The sequence below is a fragment of the Cetorhinus maximus genome, unplaced genomic scaffold (assembly GCF_964194155.1).
Source record: "Cetorhinus maximus unplaced genomic scaffold, sCetMax3.hap1.1 HAP1_SCAFFOLD_353, whole genome shotgun sequence".
Classification (NCBI taxonomy): domain Eukaryota; kingdom Metazoa; phylum Chordata; class Chondrichthyes; order Lamniformes; family Cetorhinidae; genus Cetorhinus; species Cetorhinus maximus.
Genome location: NW_027596299.1, coordinates 327333 through 342867, shown reverse-complemented (window position 1 = coordinate 342867; position 15535 = coordinate 327333). Strand labels below are relative to the sequence as shown.

At 45.3% G+C, this 15535-nt stretch overlaps 1 protein-coding gene across 1 annotated transcript in view; it reads right to left on the bottom strand.

Annotated features, from left to right (window-relative positions):
- The window catches only part of LOC144673364 (uncharacterized), an 87719-nt gene that overhangs the window by 34391 nt on the left and 37793 nt on the right, over positions 1–15535 (bottom strand). The window contains 1 exon segment of the mRNA XM_078535249.1: positions 10140–10420. Coding sequence (XP_078391375.1) covers positions 10140–10420 — 281 coding nt within the window.

The following is a 15535-nucleotide window of genomic DNA, read 5'->3' as shown; positions in this document are numbered from 1 at the left end:
GATAATCAAAAGATGTCACAGACAAAAGGGTCAAAGAGGTGTTTTGTCTGAGAAAAGTGCTAATTAAGAATGGAGGACAGGATATTCAAAGTACAGCTCTAGTGGGGGTGGGGTGGAAAGGCTAACAAGGTTTTAGTTTTAGATTTAAAAATAATGGAAATAGGTGGGGAAAGAAGAATCTATATAAATTATTGAAAAAAAAGCGGGGGGGTGGGGAGGGAAAGAAACGGGGTGGGGATGGGGGGAGGGGGAGTTTAAGATCTAAAGTTGTTGAATTCAATATTCAGCCCGGAAGGCTGTAAAGTGCCTAGTCGGAAGATGAGGTGCTGTTCCTCCAGTTTGCATTGGGCTTCACTGGAACAATGCAGCAAGCCAAGGACAGACATGTGGGCAAGAGAACAGGGTGGAGTGTTAAAATGGCAAGCGACAGGGAGGTTTGGGTCTTTCTTGCGGAAAGACCGCAGGTGTTCCGCAAAACGGTCGCCCAGTTTGCGTTTGGTCTCTCCAATGTAGGGGAGACCGCATTGGGAGCAACGAATGCAGTAGACTAAGTTAGGGGAAATGCAAGTGAAATGCTTCTTCACTTGAAAGGAGTGTTTGGGCCCTTGGACGGTGAGGAGAGAGGAAGTGAAGGGGCAGGTGTTGCATCTTCTGCGTGGGCATGGGGAGGTGCCATAAGTGGGGGTTGAGGAGTAGGGGGTGATGGAGGAGTGGACCAGGGTGTCGCGGAGGGAACGATCCCTACGGAATGCCGTCAGGGGGGGTGAAGGGAAGATGTGTTTGGTGGTGGCATCATGCTGGAGTTGGATCAAAGGATCATCCTCCGCCATTTCCGCCAACTCCAGCATGATGCCACCACCAAACACATCTTCCCTTCACCCCCCCTGATGGCATTCCTTAGGGATCATTCCCTCCGGGACACCCTGGTCCACTCCTCCATCACCCCCTACTCCTCAACCCCCACTTATGGCACCTCCCCATGCCCACGCAGAAGATGCAACACCTGCCCCTTCACTTCCTCTCTCCTCACCGTCCAAGGGCCCAAACACTCCTTTCAAGTGAAGCAGCATTTCACTTGCATTTCCCCTAACTTAGTCTACTGCATTCGTTGCTCCCAATGCGGTCTCCTCTACATTGGAGAGACCAAACGCAAACTGGGCGACCGTTTTGCGGAACACCTGCGGTCTGTCCGCAAGAAAGACCCAAACCTCCCTGTCGCTTGCCATTTTAACACTCCACCCTGTTCTCTTGCCCACATGTCTGTCCTTGGCTTGCTGCATTGTTCCAGTGAAGCCCAACGCAAACTGGAGGAACAGCACCTCATCTTCCGACTAGGCACTTTACAGCCTTCCGGGCTGAATATTGAATTCAACAACTTTAGATCTTAAACTCCCCCTCCCCCCATCCCCACCCCGTTTCTTTCCCTCCCCACCCCCCCACTTTTTTTCAATAATTTATATAGATTCTTCTTTCCCCACCTATTTCCATTATTTTTAAATCTAAAACTAAAACCTTGTTAGCCTTTCCACCCCACCCGCACTAGAGCTGTACTTTGAATATCCTGTCCTCCATTCTTAATTAGCACTTTTCTCAGACAAAACACCTCTTTGACCCTTTTGTCTGTGACATCTTTTGATTATCTGCTCATCTCCACAATCACCACACCCTCAATGTCTCTCTCTCCCCCCACCACCACCACCCCCACACCCACCTTAAACCAATTTATATTTCTCCCTTCTTCTAACTATGCTTCAGTTCTGGCGAAGGGCCATGAAGGCTCGAAACGCTAACTGATTTCTTCTCCGCCAATGCTGTCAGACCTGCTGAGTTTTTCCAGGTAATTCTGTTTTTGTGAACAGTTTGCGTTTGCTAGACCACCGCTTGTCTGGGGAAACTCCATTAGCTTTGCGCAGTAGCATTATTGTAATAAATAAGGTTTAACTGAGGTGTCACTTTAATAGTTGACACAGCAGCAGTCACATCTGATGAAGAAAACTCTGCGAAGGGATTTTCTCAGTTTGGCCACCTGTTAACAATCCAGCTTTAAAAGTTCCAAGGATTTAATTCGCAACAGTCACGTTCTGAATGACAAAGCAGAGTTTAAATGCTCGGCGTATGGAAGGAAAAATCACTTCTTCACCCGGACTGCTGAGAATCCAGTGAATTCACCTCTAACTGTTGGGGTTTGTTCCATTGTTAATTACACCCAGGACAGAACTATGGTACTTTGTACTATGGCCCGTGTACTTTGACTGTTCAATTAATCGAATTAATAATTTTAAATTTTCTCTCCAAGCGTCCGATCATCATCGGAACATGAAACATAATTTTACATGCAAGAATATCGGTCTCCAATGGCGGACCTATCACTCAGCATTCAGAGCGGGACAGATGGTGTTCTACCCAGAACGCCAAGGCCTTGCGCATGCGCACAGCGAAGAGTAATTGGCACCCGCGCATTGCAGTCTCCTATCTGAGCATGCGCAGTGCTGTCCCGTGACCGGAGCCGGCGACCTGGTGGGAAAATGGCGAGTGCAGCAGAATAACAGAGTTAGTAGGTGTTGCGGGAGGAATGGAGCCAGCGGAGTGGGCAGGGAGGTTTCATAAACACTTGGTGCAGGCCGCAGAGCCTTAATATAAAACTACCGGTCCCGCGTTTGCGGTGAACAGACCGGAAATGGCTGGGTCTCTCCCTCTGCTCGGCCCGGGGGCAGCGGCTGTGCAGCAGGGCGCATGCGCGGTCATCCTGGTCCAAATAGCAGGAGGAGAGAATATTGTGAATCCTGGACTGACAGGGATGGATTTTGGAAACTCCTGTTACAGTTAGAAGGGGAGGATTTACACACAGCAAACGCAAACAAAGAGAAATATTTATCTCTTCGCAATTTCTATCCTAGACTGACAGTGACAGAGTTTTTTTATAATCTTTTTACAGGATGTTGAATGGGAAGGATTTGTAGACGGGAAACTCAAACCAAACATCACATCAAGAGCTGACAGAGTCACTTGATTCATCAGGACCTGAATATTATCGGCCTCTGAGTGTAAGCACTGATTTTCGGATCATTCAATCACTCACTGTGTAAAGTTTTTTCCTGACATCCCCCCTATAGATCTTGCCTCAAATCTTAAGTCTGTGTCCGTAAACCTTTTATGATCAACTAATGTGAACATCTTCATGTTTCTTATCTCAACCTATCATAAACTTATACATCTCCATCAAATCTCCCCTCAATCCACTTTACTCCAAGGAGAACAACACCAGTTTCTCCAAACTAACCTTACAACTAAAATCCCTCATCCCTGACCCTGGTAAATCTCCTCTGCACTTTCTCAAGGACCCTCACGTCTTTCACAATGTGTGGTGATCACTGGTTTGCACAGACCCGGATGTTCTGTGTTCGTGTCTATGACATCATCACACATCGACAATTTCACTGTGACATCATCACACACCGACAATTACACTGTGACATCATCCCACTCCCCGGGTATTTCCTCAACTGGGAGATTTTTCTCTGACTCCAGTGCTTCTGATATCTTTCCAGCTGCAGGATCCAGCAGGAGATTTTAAATTTAAAAACTGTAATTATTTCAGAGTTGAGTATTTTTGACTATTCATCAACAGTTTAGGGCTTTTAGTGCTGTTCTCTGTTATCTATGAGAGATTTCATGGTCTGGGGCTGGTGTGACTCCTTTACTGTGGATCTGAATCCATGTCCATCTATTGCTCTGTTTCATCCTCTGCCCTCCGTGATCACCTCTCTGCCATTGTCTAACTTTCTCTGTCCCTAATAATGGATGTATTTTAACTATGTTTAGGATTTTAATGTTCCTTCTGCCAAATGTGTCTAAATGAGGTTTCCACTGCTGCCCATCCCCTGACCATGTGCTGCTGGCTCCCCAGCTCTATCTTCCCACAGTATCTTTCAGGAGTTGTTTATCCTGCGCTATAGTCCATCTCTCTTCCACTTTAGTGCCTAAGTTGACCATCAGATTCTGCCCACCCTAAAATGGTAATGAATTAATTCTGTTGTGTAATGGAACGTACCAAGGTGTTTCACAGGAGTGTTAGAAAGCAACATTTGACACTGAGCCACCTGAAGAGATATCAGGGCAGATGCACAAAAATTCACTGAAAGAGGTAGGTTTTATGGATTATCTTAAAGGAGGAAAGTGAGGTAGAGAGGTTTAGGGGGGAAATTCCAGAGCTTGTGGCCTTGGCAGCTGCTGGGGGAGACAAAAAGGGTGGAGCAGTTAAAATCAGGAACTCTGAGCAGGTCGGAATTAGAGAAGTGCAGTTATCTCGGAGGGCTGTGAGGCTGGAGGATATTACAGAGGTAGGGAGGGAGAGACCATGGAGGGATTTGAAAACTAGGATGTGAAATTTAAAATTGAGGTGCTCCTTAACCCAGAGGCTTTGTAAGTCGGTTAATACAGGGGTGATGGGTGAACAAGGCTTGGTGTGAGTAAGCAGAGTTTTGGATTACAGGGAGGCTGAATGTGGGAGGCCGGCCGGAAGTGTGTTCGGATAGTTAAGTCTAGACGGAACAAAGGAATGGATGACAGGTTGAGCAATTACATACAGGGATATATGGAGAGTGTGGGAAAGGACTTTGATCAGATTGAATGTTGGAGCAGACTCAACGGTCTGAATGGCCTATTCCTGCTCCTATGTCCCTATGAATATCTGATTCAGCCTCAGACAATTGTCAGGTAGAGGGATGGAGCCAGTGGTCAGGGAGTGGAGTTTGTAGTGGGGACTGAAGACAATGGCTTCAGTCTTCCCAATATTGAAATGGAGGAAATTTCTGTTCATCCAGACAAGTCAGGACAGTGTGTGACTTGGAGGGGGTCTTGGAGGTGATGGTGTTCGCAAACACCTGCTACCCTGGTCCTTTCGGTGGTGGAGGTTGAGGTTTCTGGAGACTTTGTCAAAGTTCTTGTTGTGTTGTAGGTATTCCTTCACCCGCTGCCTCTCCCACCTCTCTCTCCCTCTCCTCCCTTGTGGGCCAGAGTCTTGTGTAGGCCCAGACTGGGTGGCAGGTTCCCTTCCCTGAAGGACATTAGTGAACCAGTTGGGTTTTTATGACAATCCAGCAGTTTTCATGGTCATTTTTTCCTAGTGCCGGCCCCACAAATTCCCAGACTCATTCAGCTCAATTTCACAACCTGCCTTTGTGTTTTTGTGGGTTCTCTCTCACTCCCTTTTTTCTGTTTTAAATCAGTTTCACAGGTTTTTGGAAGAGGAGGATTTGCAGTCGGGAAACTGAAACTTAACATCACATCAGCATTTGACGGTGTCGCCCAATTTACCGTAACATGAATATCATCGGATTTTGAACATGGAAGGAAAAGGCACCGCTCAGAGTGGGGAGAAACTGTGGAAATGTGGGGATTGTGGGATGGGATTCAGATTCCCGTCTGAGCTGGAAACTCATCGCCGCAGTCACACTGGGGAGAGGCCATTCACCTGCTCCGAGTGTGGGAAAGGATTCAGTCAGTCATCCAGCCTGAAGACGCACCAGCGAGTTCACACTGATAACAGGTCTTTTAAATGCTCAGACTGTGGGAAGTGCTGTAAAAGTTCTGAGGAACTAACGTGCCATCAACGTGTTCACACTTATGAGAGACCGTTCAGGTGCTCTCACTGTGGGACTGGGTTCAGACGTTCATCTCATCTCACTGTACACCAGCGAATTCACACTGGGGAGAGGCCATTCACCTGCTCCCAGTGTGGGAAGGGCTTCATTACCTCATCCAATCTACTGATACACCAGCGAGTTCACACTGGGGAGAGGCCTTTTCAATGTCCAGAGTGTGGAAAATGCTATAAAAGTTCCGGGGAACTGATGTTCCATCAACATGTTCACACTGACGAGAGACCGTTCAGGTGCTCTCACTGTGGGGCTGGGTTCAGGCGAGCATCTCAACTCACTGAACACCAGCGAATTCACACTGGGGAGAGACCGTTCATCTGCTCTGAGTGTGGGAAGGGATTCACCACCTCATTCAACCTGCTGACACACCAGCGAGTTCACACTGACAAGCGACTCTTTAAATGCCCAGACTGCGGGAAATGCTATAAAAGTTCCGGGGAACTGATGTCCCATCAACGTGTTCACACTGACGAGAGACCGTTCACCTGCTCTGAGTGTGGGAAGGGATTCACTCAGTCATCCTACCTGCTGAGACACCAGTGAGTTTACACTGGGAAGAGGCCATTCACATGTTCCGGGTGTGGGAAGGGATTCACTCGCTTATATCATTTACAGAGACACCAGCAAGTTCACAAGTAACTACAGTGATTGGATGTTGTTGTGAAATCACATCCAGGACAGAACCATGTTCATGGGGGTCTCTTTCTGCTGATGTTAATAAACTCCAGGTCAGTTATAGGGAGTAATATCCTGGATAAAAGTCAAATAAATCATCTTTGTGTTAAACTCACCATGTGTCAAGTGTTTTTAATCTCTCAGACACAAGTTAGCTCCCTTTGAAGGGGTCTTCCTCACCCCCGTCTCCTCCATCCTCACTTCCAACAACAAGTGTGAGGAGCTCATGGGGCAGAAAATTACGCACGGTGGGCGAGAGTCCCGACGTCATCGCGCAGTCCCGCAATATTTCACGAACAATTAAGAAACCTGTAAGGCCACTAAGAAGTTAATTAAATTCAAATTTACGCTGCCCATCGAACCTAATGGTTGGCGGGCGGGCGAAAAGGCCAAGCGGCCTTTACCTTTTTCAGGAAACCTCATCCATGGGCGGGACGAGGTCACCTGAAGCAAATCAAATTTTACACTTGAATTAAAAGCATGAAACAAAAACGGAAAATGCTGGAAAAACTTAGCAGGTCTGACAGCATCTCTGGAGAGACAAACAGAGTTTTGCTTTTTTGCAAAAGTATTTTGCTTTTATCTTATTTAATTCACTGCCACTCTCTTCCAGGAATGCCTACCTTGAAGAAGTACTGCTCTGCAGTATTTTGCTTTTATCTTATTAATTAAGAACGTCTTCCTGCTCATGTGACAGTGAGGGGACATGTTTCATAACCTGTAAAAAATATTTATGTCTATATTTTTTCAAGTCAATCCATCTCCCTGAGACAGCTCTCTGCCTCAGGGAGATTATGTAGCTCGCTCTCACGTGCATGCACAAAGGTCACACTCGCCCAGCTCGCACTCCTCCCCCCGCCCACACAGGCAGCGCTGAGCACTGCTGTTCACGTTTCACGCAGCGCAGGCCTTAATTGGCCCCCAGTATGAACTTGCCTTCCGGGCCTGATTGCAGGCAGCGGTCAGCTTCCCGACTGCCCCACTCGCCCCCGCCAAGCCCGCACGCCAAGGGAAAAATTCTGCCCATGGAGCTTCTTTGTCACTAAGATTGAGAAAATCCAATCAGCTGCCTCTGATGCTTCCCTCCCTTCCACTAGCCCACCGGGACAAACTGTCTGAACCCTGAACCCACATTTTCTCCAGTTTCTCTCCCATCTCCCCTCATGCCCTCTCAGTGCTCATCTTGTCCATGAGACTCACTTTCTGCTGTACTGACCCCACTCTCACTGATCTACTGATCACCCAACTTCTCCATGTTAGCTGATATTATTCACAGATTTGTCTCACTCTCTTCCGGTACTGTCCCTCTCACCTTTTAATCCACCATCCTGACCCATCCTAAAAACAGGATGTCTCTTTGCCCCCTCCTATTTCCCATCTCCATGCTACGACTAGGTGACGTCATCCAAAAGCACCGTGTTACTTTACACATGTACACTGACAACCCCCAGCTCTACCTCACCACCATCCCTCTCCATTCCTCCACTGTTACTAAATTATCAAACTGCTTATCCCACATCCAGTACTGGATGAGCTGAAATTTCCTCCAATTAAAAATTGAAGACAAAAGCCGTTGTCTTCAATCACCACTACAAATTCCATCCCATAACTACTGAGACCATCCCGATGAGTTATCATAAGGGTACGCTGTCCTTTGTTTATCAACCCAGGAATCTTTCTTCCTATATAAGGAAGAGAGAGAGAGAACTATTTCTGTAATGTTCATTAAATTTCTGAAGATTTTATAAAGTTAATTAGACAATTATTTATCACAGATCTCTCCACCTTGAGAAGGGAATATCCTTTCTGACTTCTCACAACTGATTTCTGACTAACCTCACTATTTCTAAGCTACTAGCTTGTTTTCCTAATTTCTTGATGACAAACTGTAGATAACATAATAAAGCTACTAGAATGATCAGAATCAGCAACACAAACACTTGAGCTGCCACCAAGAATAAATGTCAAAACTTTTCCACTAAAATGTGATAACTGTCGACTTAGATTCATCCTCCCCATCTGCTGATCATCCCACACAATTCTAAATTATTGACATGTTGTAATTACATCTGGTTCAAACAGAAGTTCATGCACGGACTTTAAAGATTCTTCAGCTCTCTGTTAACCTACATCCTCTTCGTGGATATTTTCTAAATCCAGATTCTATTTCCTTCTTCAAATTAATTTGACTCACTTTGAAATGTTCAAGGTGTTTAATTCTTTCCTGAATGTTTGAGAGATAATTTTTACCTGGAATAGGTCTTACTGTATTGATAATTTAAAACGTTGTTTCATTCTACTGGCCACAATAATCTCTCATGCACTGTTTTTTCTTCTTCATTCATGGGATATGGGCTTTGCTGGCTGGGCCAGCATTTATTGCCCACCGCTAGTTCCGCTTGAGAAGGTGGTGATGAACTGCCTTCTTGAACCACTGCAGTCCATGTGGTGTAGCTACACCCACAATGCTGTTAGGAAGGGACTTGTAGGATTTTGAACCAACGACAGTGAAGGAATGGCAGTATATTTCCCTTTCAGGATGATGAGTGACTTGGAGGGGAATTTCCAGGTGGTTGTGTTCCCATCTATCTGTTGCCCTTATCCTTCTATATGGTAGTGATCATGGGTTTGGATGGTGCTGTTGAAGGAGCCTTGGTGAATTCCTGCAGTGGTCATCATCAAAGCCCATCTACTCTCATCCATTTTCCACCACTTGGCCCGTAGTCATGTAAGCTGTGGTGTTTCAAGTGTTCATCTAAATACTTCTTAAGTGTTGTGAGGGTTCCTGCCTCTACCACTCCCTCAGGCACTGAGTCCCACATTTCACCTGGACCTGGGGATTTTCCACTTTTAAGGCCGCCATTAGAGACTGAGTCTCAGTTAATCATTGTCTGAATCTGGGGATGGGAGGGGCAGATTCTGTTAGCAAATGGATTGAAAAATAAAAAATACCAAGTTCCAGCTCATACCATTTGCACCTTATGATAACATAGTTATGGGTAATCTTGAGGATGGATAGAGTTGTATTAGAAGCATTTCAGGGAAGGTTCACTCAGTTGATTTCTGGGATGAAAGCGTTGTCTTTCTTTTAAAATTCATTCATGGGATGTAGGCTTCACCGGCAGGTTCCAGATAGACCCCACCCTCTGGGTGAAAAGAAAATCCTCAAATCCCCTCTAAACCTTCTGCCTCTTAACTTAAATCTATGCCCCCCTGAGTATTGACCACTCCACTAAAGAGAAAAATGTCTTCCTATCCGCCCTATCTATGCCCCTCATAATTTTGTACACCTCTATCAGTTAATCCCTCAGCCTTCTCTGCTCCAAGGAAAACAACCCCAGCCTATCTAGTCTCTCTTCATAGCTGAAACTCTCCAGCCCAGGCAACATCCTGAGTGAATCTCCTCTGCACCCTCTCCATTGCAATCACATCCTTCCTATAGTGTGGCAAACAGCACTGCCCAGAGTACATCAAATGTGGCCTAACTAATGCTTTATACTGCTCCATAATAACGTCCCTGCTCTTGCATTCAATGCCTCGACTAATATGTCGATAATGTTTGACACAAAGCTGATTGATTTAACCTTTATCCAGGATATTAAACTCCAGCCCAGTTACAGGGATTATTAAAATCAGCAGAAACAAACCCCAACTGTTGGAAAGAGCATGGTTCAGTCCTGGATGTGATTTGCAGCTACAATAACAGCAGAATCCAACCCCGGGAGTCACTTGTGAATACATTGGTGTTTCTGTAGGGTGGATTAATGACTGAATCCCTTCCCACACACGGACCAGGTCAATGGCCTTTCTCCAGTGTGAACTCGCTGGTGTGTCAGCCAGAGGGATGGGTGAATGAATCCCTTCCCACACACAGAGCAAGTGAAAGGCCTCTCTCCAGTGTGAACCCGCTGGTGTGTCAGCAAACCCATTTTGCTTTTATAACTTTTCACACAGTCGGCATGTTTAAAAGGTTTCTTTTCAGAGTGAACACGTTGATGTGAAGTGAACTGGGTTAGTTGAGTGAATTTCTTCCCACACTTGGAGCAGTTGAATGGTTTCTGCCCAGTGTGAACTTGCTGGTGTGTCAGCAGAATCTTTCTGCTTTTGAAGCATTTTTCACAGTCAGAACATTTAAAAGGTCTCTTGTCAGATTGAACAAGTTGATGTGAAGTGAGGGTACTGATCTGAGTGAAACCCTTCCCACAGTCAGTGCAGGTTAATGGCCTCTTCCCAGTGTGAACTCGCTGGTGTATCAGCAGATTCCTTTTGCTTTTAAAGCTCTTCTCATAGTCGCAACATTCAAAAGGTCTCATGTCTGAGCAAACAAGTTGATGTGAAGTGAGGTGGGTTAGTAGAGTGAATCCCTTCCCTCACTCGGAGCAGATGAAAGGCTTCTCCCCAGTGTGAGAGTGCTGATGAGTTTCCAGCACAGATGGGGATCTGAATCCCTTCCCAAAGTCCCCACATTTCCACGGTTTCTCCATGGTGTCAGTGTCCCCGTGTCTCTCCATGTTGGACGATCAGTTGAATCCTTGTCCACACACAGAACACTTGCACAGTTTCTCCCCGCTGTGAATGGTGAAATGTTTTTTTTCAGATAGTGTAACAGGTTAAAGCTCTTTCCACAGTCAGTTCACTGGAGCACTCTCACTCGGGCGTGTCTGTGTCTCGGTGCTTTCCCAGTCACACTGACGTTTGAAATCTTTTCCCACAGACAGAAAAGACAAATATTTCTCCTTCCACAGTCAAAGCTCAATGATATTCAGGTCCAACGTCGGGGGTGTAGACCAGTCAGCTTGACATCAGTCATGCGGAAAATTCTAGAGTCCATTATAAAAGATTTAATAGCTGAGTACTTGGAAAAATAAAGTGGCAGAATGGGACAGAGTCAGCGTGGATTTATGAAAGGGAAATCATGCTTGACAAATCTACTGGAATGTTTCGAGGATGAAACTAGTAGAGTTGATGAGGGGGAGCCAGTGGATCTGGTTTATTTGGACTTTCAGAAGGCTTTCGACAAAGTCCCACATAAGAGATCAGCATGTAAAATTAGAGCACATAGGATTGGAGGTAGTGTATTGAGAGGTATAGAAAACTGGTTGGCAGACAGGAAACAAAGAGTAGGAATAAATGGGTCTTTTTCCAAATGGCAGGCAGGCAGTGACTAGAGGGGTAGCGCAGGGATAGGTACAGGGACCCCAGTTTTTCACAATATATATCAATGATTTAGATGAGGGAATTAAATGTAATATCTCCAAATTTGCAGATGACACAAAGATAGGTGGGAAGGTGAGCGGTGAGGAGGGAGCAGAGATGCTTCAGTGTGATTTAGACAAACTGAGTGAGTAGGCAAATGCATGGCAGATGCAGTATAATTTGGATAAATATGAGGTTATCCACTTTGGTAGCAAAAACAGGAAGGAATATTATTATCTGAATGGCTATAAATTGAGAGAGGGAAATGTGCAACGAGACCTGGGTGTCCTCGTACACCAGTTGCTGAAGGTAAGCATACAGGTGCAGCAGGTGGTAAAGAAGGCAAATGGTATGTTGGTCTTCATAGCGAAAGCATTCAAGCACAGGAGCAGGGATGTCTTGCTGCAATTATACGGGGCCTTGGTGAGACCATACCTGGAATATTGTGTGCAGTTTTAGTCTCCTTATCTGAGGTAGGATGTTCTTGCTATGGAGAGAGTGCAGCGAAGGTTTACCAGACTGATTCCTGGGATGGCAGGACTGACATAAGAGGAGAGATGGAGTTAGGATTAAATTCGCTGGAGTGCAAGAGAATGAGGCGGGATCTCATAGAAATCTAAAAAATTCTCACAAGACCAGGCAGGGGAGACGCAGGAAGGATGTTCCCGATGGTGGGGGAGTCCAGAACCAGGGGGCACAGTCTGAGGATATGGGGTAGACCATTTAGGACTGAGATGAGGAGAAGTTTCTTCACCCAGAGAGTGGTGAGCCTGTGAAATTCGCTACCACAGGAAGTAGTTGAGGCCAAAACCTTGAATGTTTTCAAGAAGGAGTTACAAATAGCTCTTGGAGCGAAAGGGATCAAAGGATATGGGGAGAAAGCGGGAGCAGGTTATTGAGTTGGATGATCAGCCATGATCATAATGAGTGGTGGAGCAGGCTCGAAGGGCCGAATGGCCTGCTCCTACTCCTATTTTCTATGTTTCCTGCTGAATCGAGTGACACTGTCAGATATTGATGTGATGTTTGGTTTGAGTATCCTATCTGCAAATCATCTCCCTCTTGTACCCTGTAAAAGGAGTTTACAAAAATATTCACTGTAAGTACAGGATAGAAATTCAAAGCAGAAAATTCGAGTTTCTTTGGTACATTATTCACCCAAACATGTGGTCCAATAAAACTGAAATAAATTCAAATCAGCAACAAAGTCCCAACAAAAGCAAAGGGAACTTTCCTAAATAAACCAGGATGTTGTTTCCAATGTCTATGAGACACTCTGTACCCTGAGGTGCCCACTGGATGTGGGAGGTATCAAGCGTACCGGCAGATACCGCATGTTCCCTCACCAGGGACACACAGGCATGGACATGACAACGGAAGAGAGGTCGGCAGCCAGTGTGACCACCCCCATGTGTGTCACCCATCCTGGATCTAGAAATCCCTGTGTTAAACAGGCCCATGAACAGTTACAGGAAAAGATTCTCTGATTTATCCAGCATTAACCCCCCCACCACCCACCTTTACACTGGGCAGCCAGAGATTAGGATTGTGGGGCTGAAGTATCGCCAGAGGTTCAGGATCAGCAACTCTCACCCTGAATATGTAAATGTCCCATGGACTCACTCACTGTTACAGCCACAAGAAGGCCACGCATGCGCCCTGCTCCCTGCTGAAACAGGATGGCGGCCGTTACCCTGGGTCTGGGTCTCGGGGAAAAAAAATATATCAAAACTCAATAAAATTAGCGATCAAATTATAGAGAAACCTGAATGTAACAGAACATCCATTATCCACTGGAAAGATGGGGAACGGGAATTGTCCATCTCAGTATCGTCAATAGATACTTAATGAGGGGACATTATTCTCTGTGTCTTTCCCGGACCTGGAGATGGAAAAGGGGCAAATGAATGAACTTTAAACATCTCGTCCACTTGGCACAGAAACTGTCTGAAACTCAGAATAGAAACCACATGGAACAAAATACTGACAAATACTCAACTGTCGGCTAAATATAAATAAAAATATATATTGGGGGAGACGGTGCCACGGTGGGAATGTTACTGGACTAATAATCCAGAAAACCAGCTTGATGCTCTGGGGACAGGGGTTCAAATCCCACCACAGCAGCTGGCGGGATTTAAAATCAATTATTAAATCTGGAATTGAAAGTGAGTCTCAATAAGGGCGACAATTCAGCCATTGTCGATTGTCATAAAAACCCACCTGGTTCACTAATGTCCTTTGGGGAACGAAATCTGCCGTCCTTACCTAGTCTTACATGTGACTCCAGATCCACACTGAAATGTGGCCACTCTTTATAACGCTCTGAAATGGTGTGGCAATCACTTGCTTCAAGGGCAACAAATGCTGTCCCTGCCCACATTCCATGAAAGAAAGTTTTTAACATCACCGCCGCTGAATGGTTACAATTTCGGAAGGAAGTGAAGACAGAGGGTCCAGAAAAGATGCAAGAAAACGGTTCTCCTTCAAAGGATAACAAACCAACTTCACCTCGCCTAATTGAAGTTCCGATCTCTCGTGAATCTTTCCTCCACACTCTCACATTCTTCCTAATGCTCAGAATTGGACACAATACTGCAGTTGGGTCCAAAGCAGTGTTTTATTCAGGTTTATTCTAAATTGGTTGATTTTGTACTTTATTCCCGTATTCATAAAGCCCAGGATTCCACATGCTTTATTCACTAATTTCTCAGCCTGCCCCGCCATCTTCAATGATTTGTGCACATATAGCCCCAGATTACGCTGCTCCTTTTACAATTGTATCCTTTATTTTATATTGCCTCTCCTTGTTCTTCCTACCGAAATGAATCACTTCACACCTCTCTGAATGAAATTTTATCTGCCACCTGTCTGCCCATTCCACCATCTTGTCTGTGTCCTCTTGAGGGTTATCACCATCCTCCCCACTGTAAACACAGCTTGAAAATTTGGTGTCGTTTGCAAATCTTGAAATGCAGCCCTGCACACACAAGTCTAGATCATTAATATATATCAAGAAATCAGTGGTCAGACTACCGACCCCTTGTGATCCCACTGTATACTTTTCCTCAATTTTAAAAAGCAACCGTTCACCATGCATGTTGTTGCCAGTCACAAAGCCAATGCTGCCTCTGCCCCATGGATTTTAACTCTGCTGACAAGCCTGTTACTTGGCACTGTATCAAATACCGTTTAGCAGTTCATGTGCACATCAACCGTGTTACCCTCATCAACATTCTCTGTTGCCTTATCAAAAACTCAAGAAATTTAGTTCAACACGATTGTCCTGAACAAATTGTACAAGTGACCTAATTTCGACCTGAATTGCCGCTTTTAAATGCTTTCCCACACAAGAGGTTAAACTGACTGGTCTGTCAATGCTGGGCTGACCCTTCCATTTAAGATTACTAAGGATTTAATATTAGTGCCAGGAAGTGTGGGGAAAACGTGAGGAGTTGTGAAATTGTAACATTTAAAAACACTGATAACTGATAAATAGCTCAATAAATAATCAGATTCAAGACATAAAGTACAGATAAATTAATTTATGAATAACTGAATTGAATTATTAATAATGTCAGGTAGAGTGCTTGGAATGGAGAAACGAAAATTACTGCAATGCTTAAAATATGAAATGAAAAGATTAAAAACTGGAAACACTCAGCAGGTCTGAAAAAATCTGTAGAGAGAGAAACAGAATTAACGTTTCAGGTCTGTGAGCCATTGAAAGTGGGGAGGTGGAAGAGGAACAGAAGGAAAGGTCTATGAAAGGCTGCAGGGCTGGAGAGATTAACTGTGTATCGGGGGTGGGGAGCAGCAGAATGTACCTGTGCAGGTCAGTGAGGATCCCCAAGGTCCATCAGCCGTCTGCATGCAGTGTTTAGTGGGCCTTGGGGGAGTGGGGATGGAACCATTTGGGACACAGCACAGGGCGGGAGGTCTCCCCTCCCCTACTGTCCCGGTTACACAAATGACTCACCTTGGACTGTCCCATACCTGGGCCG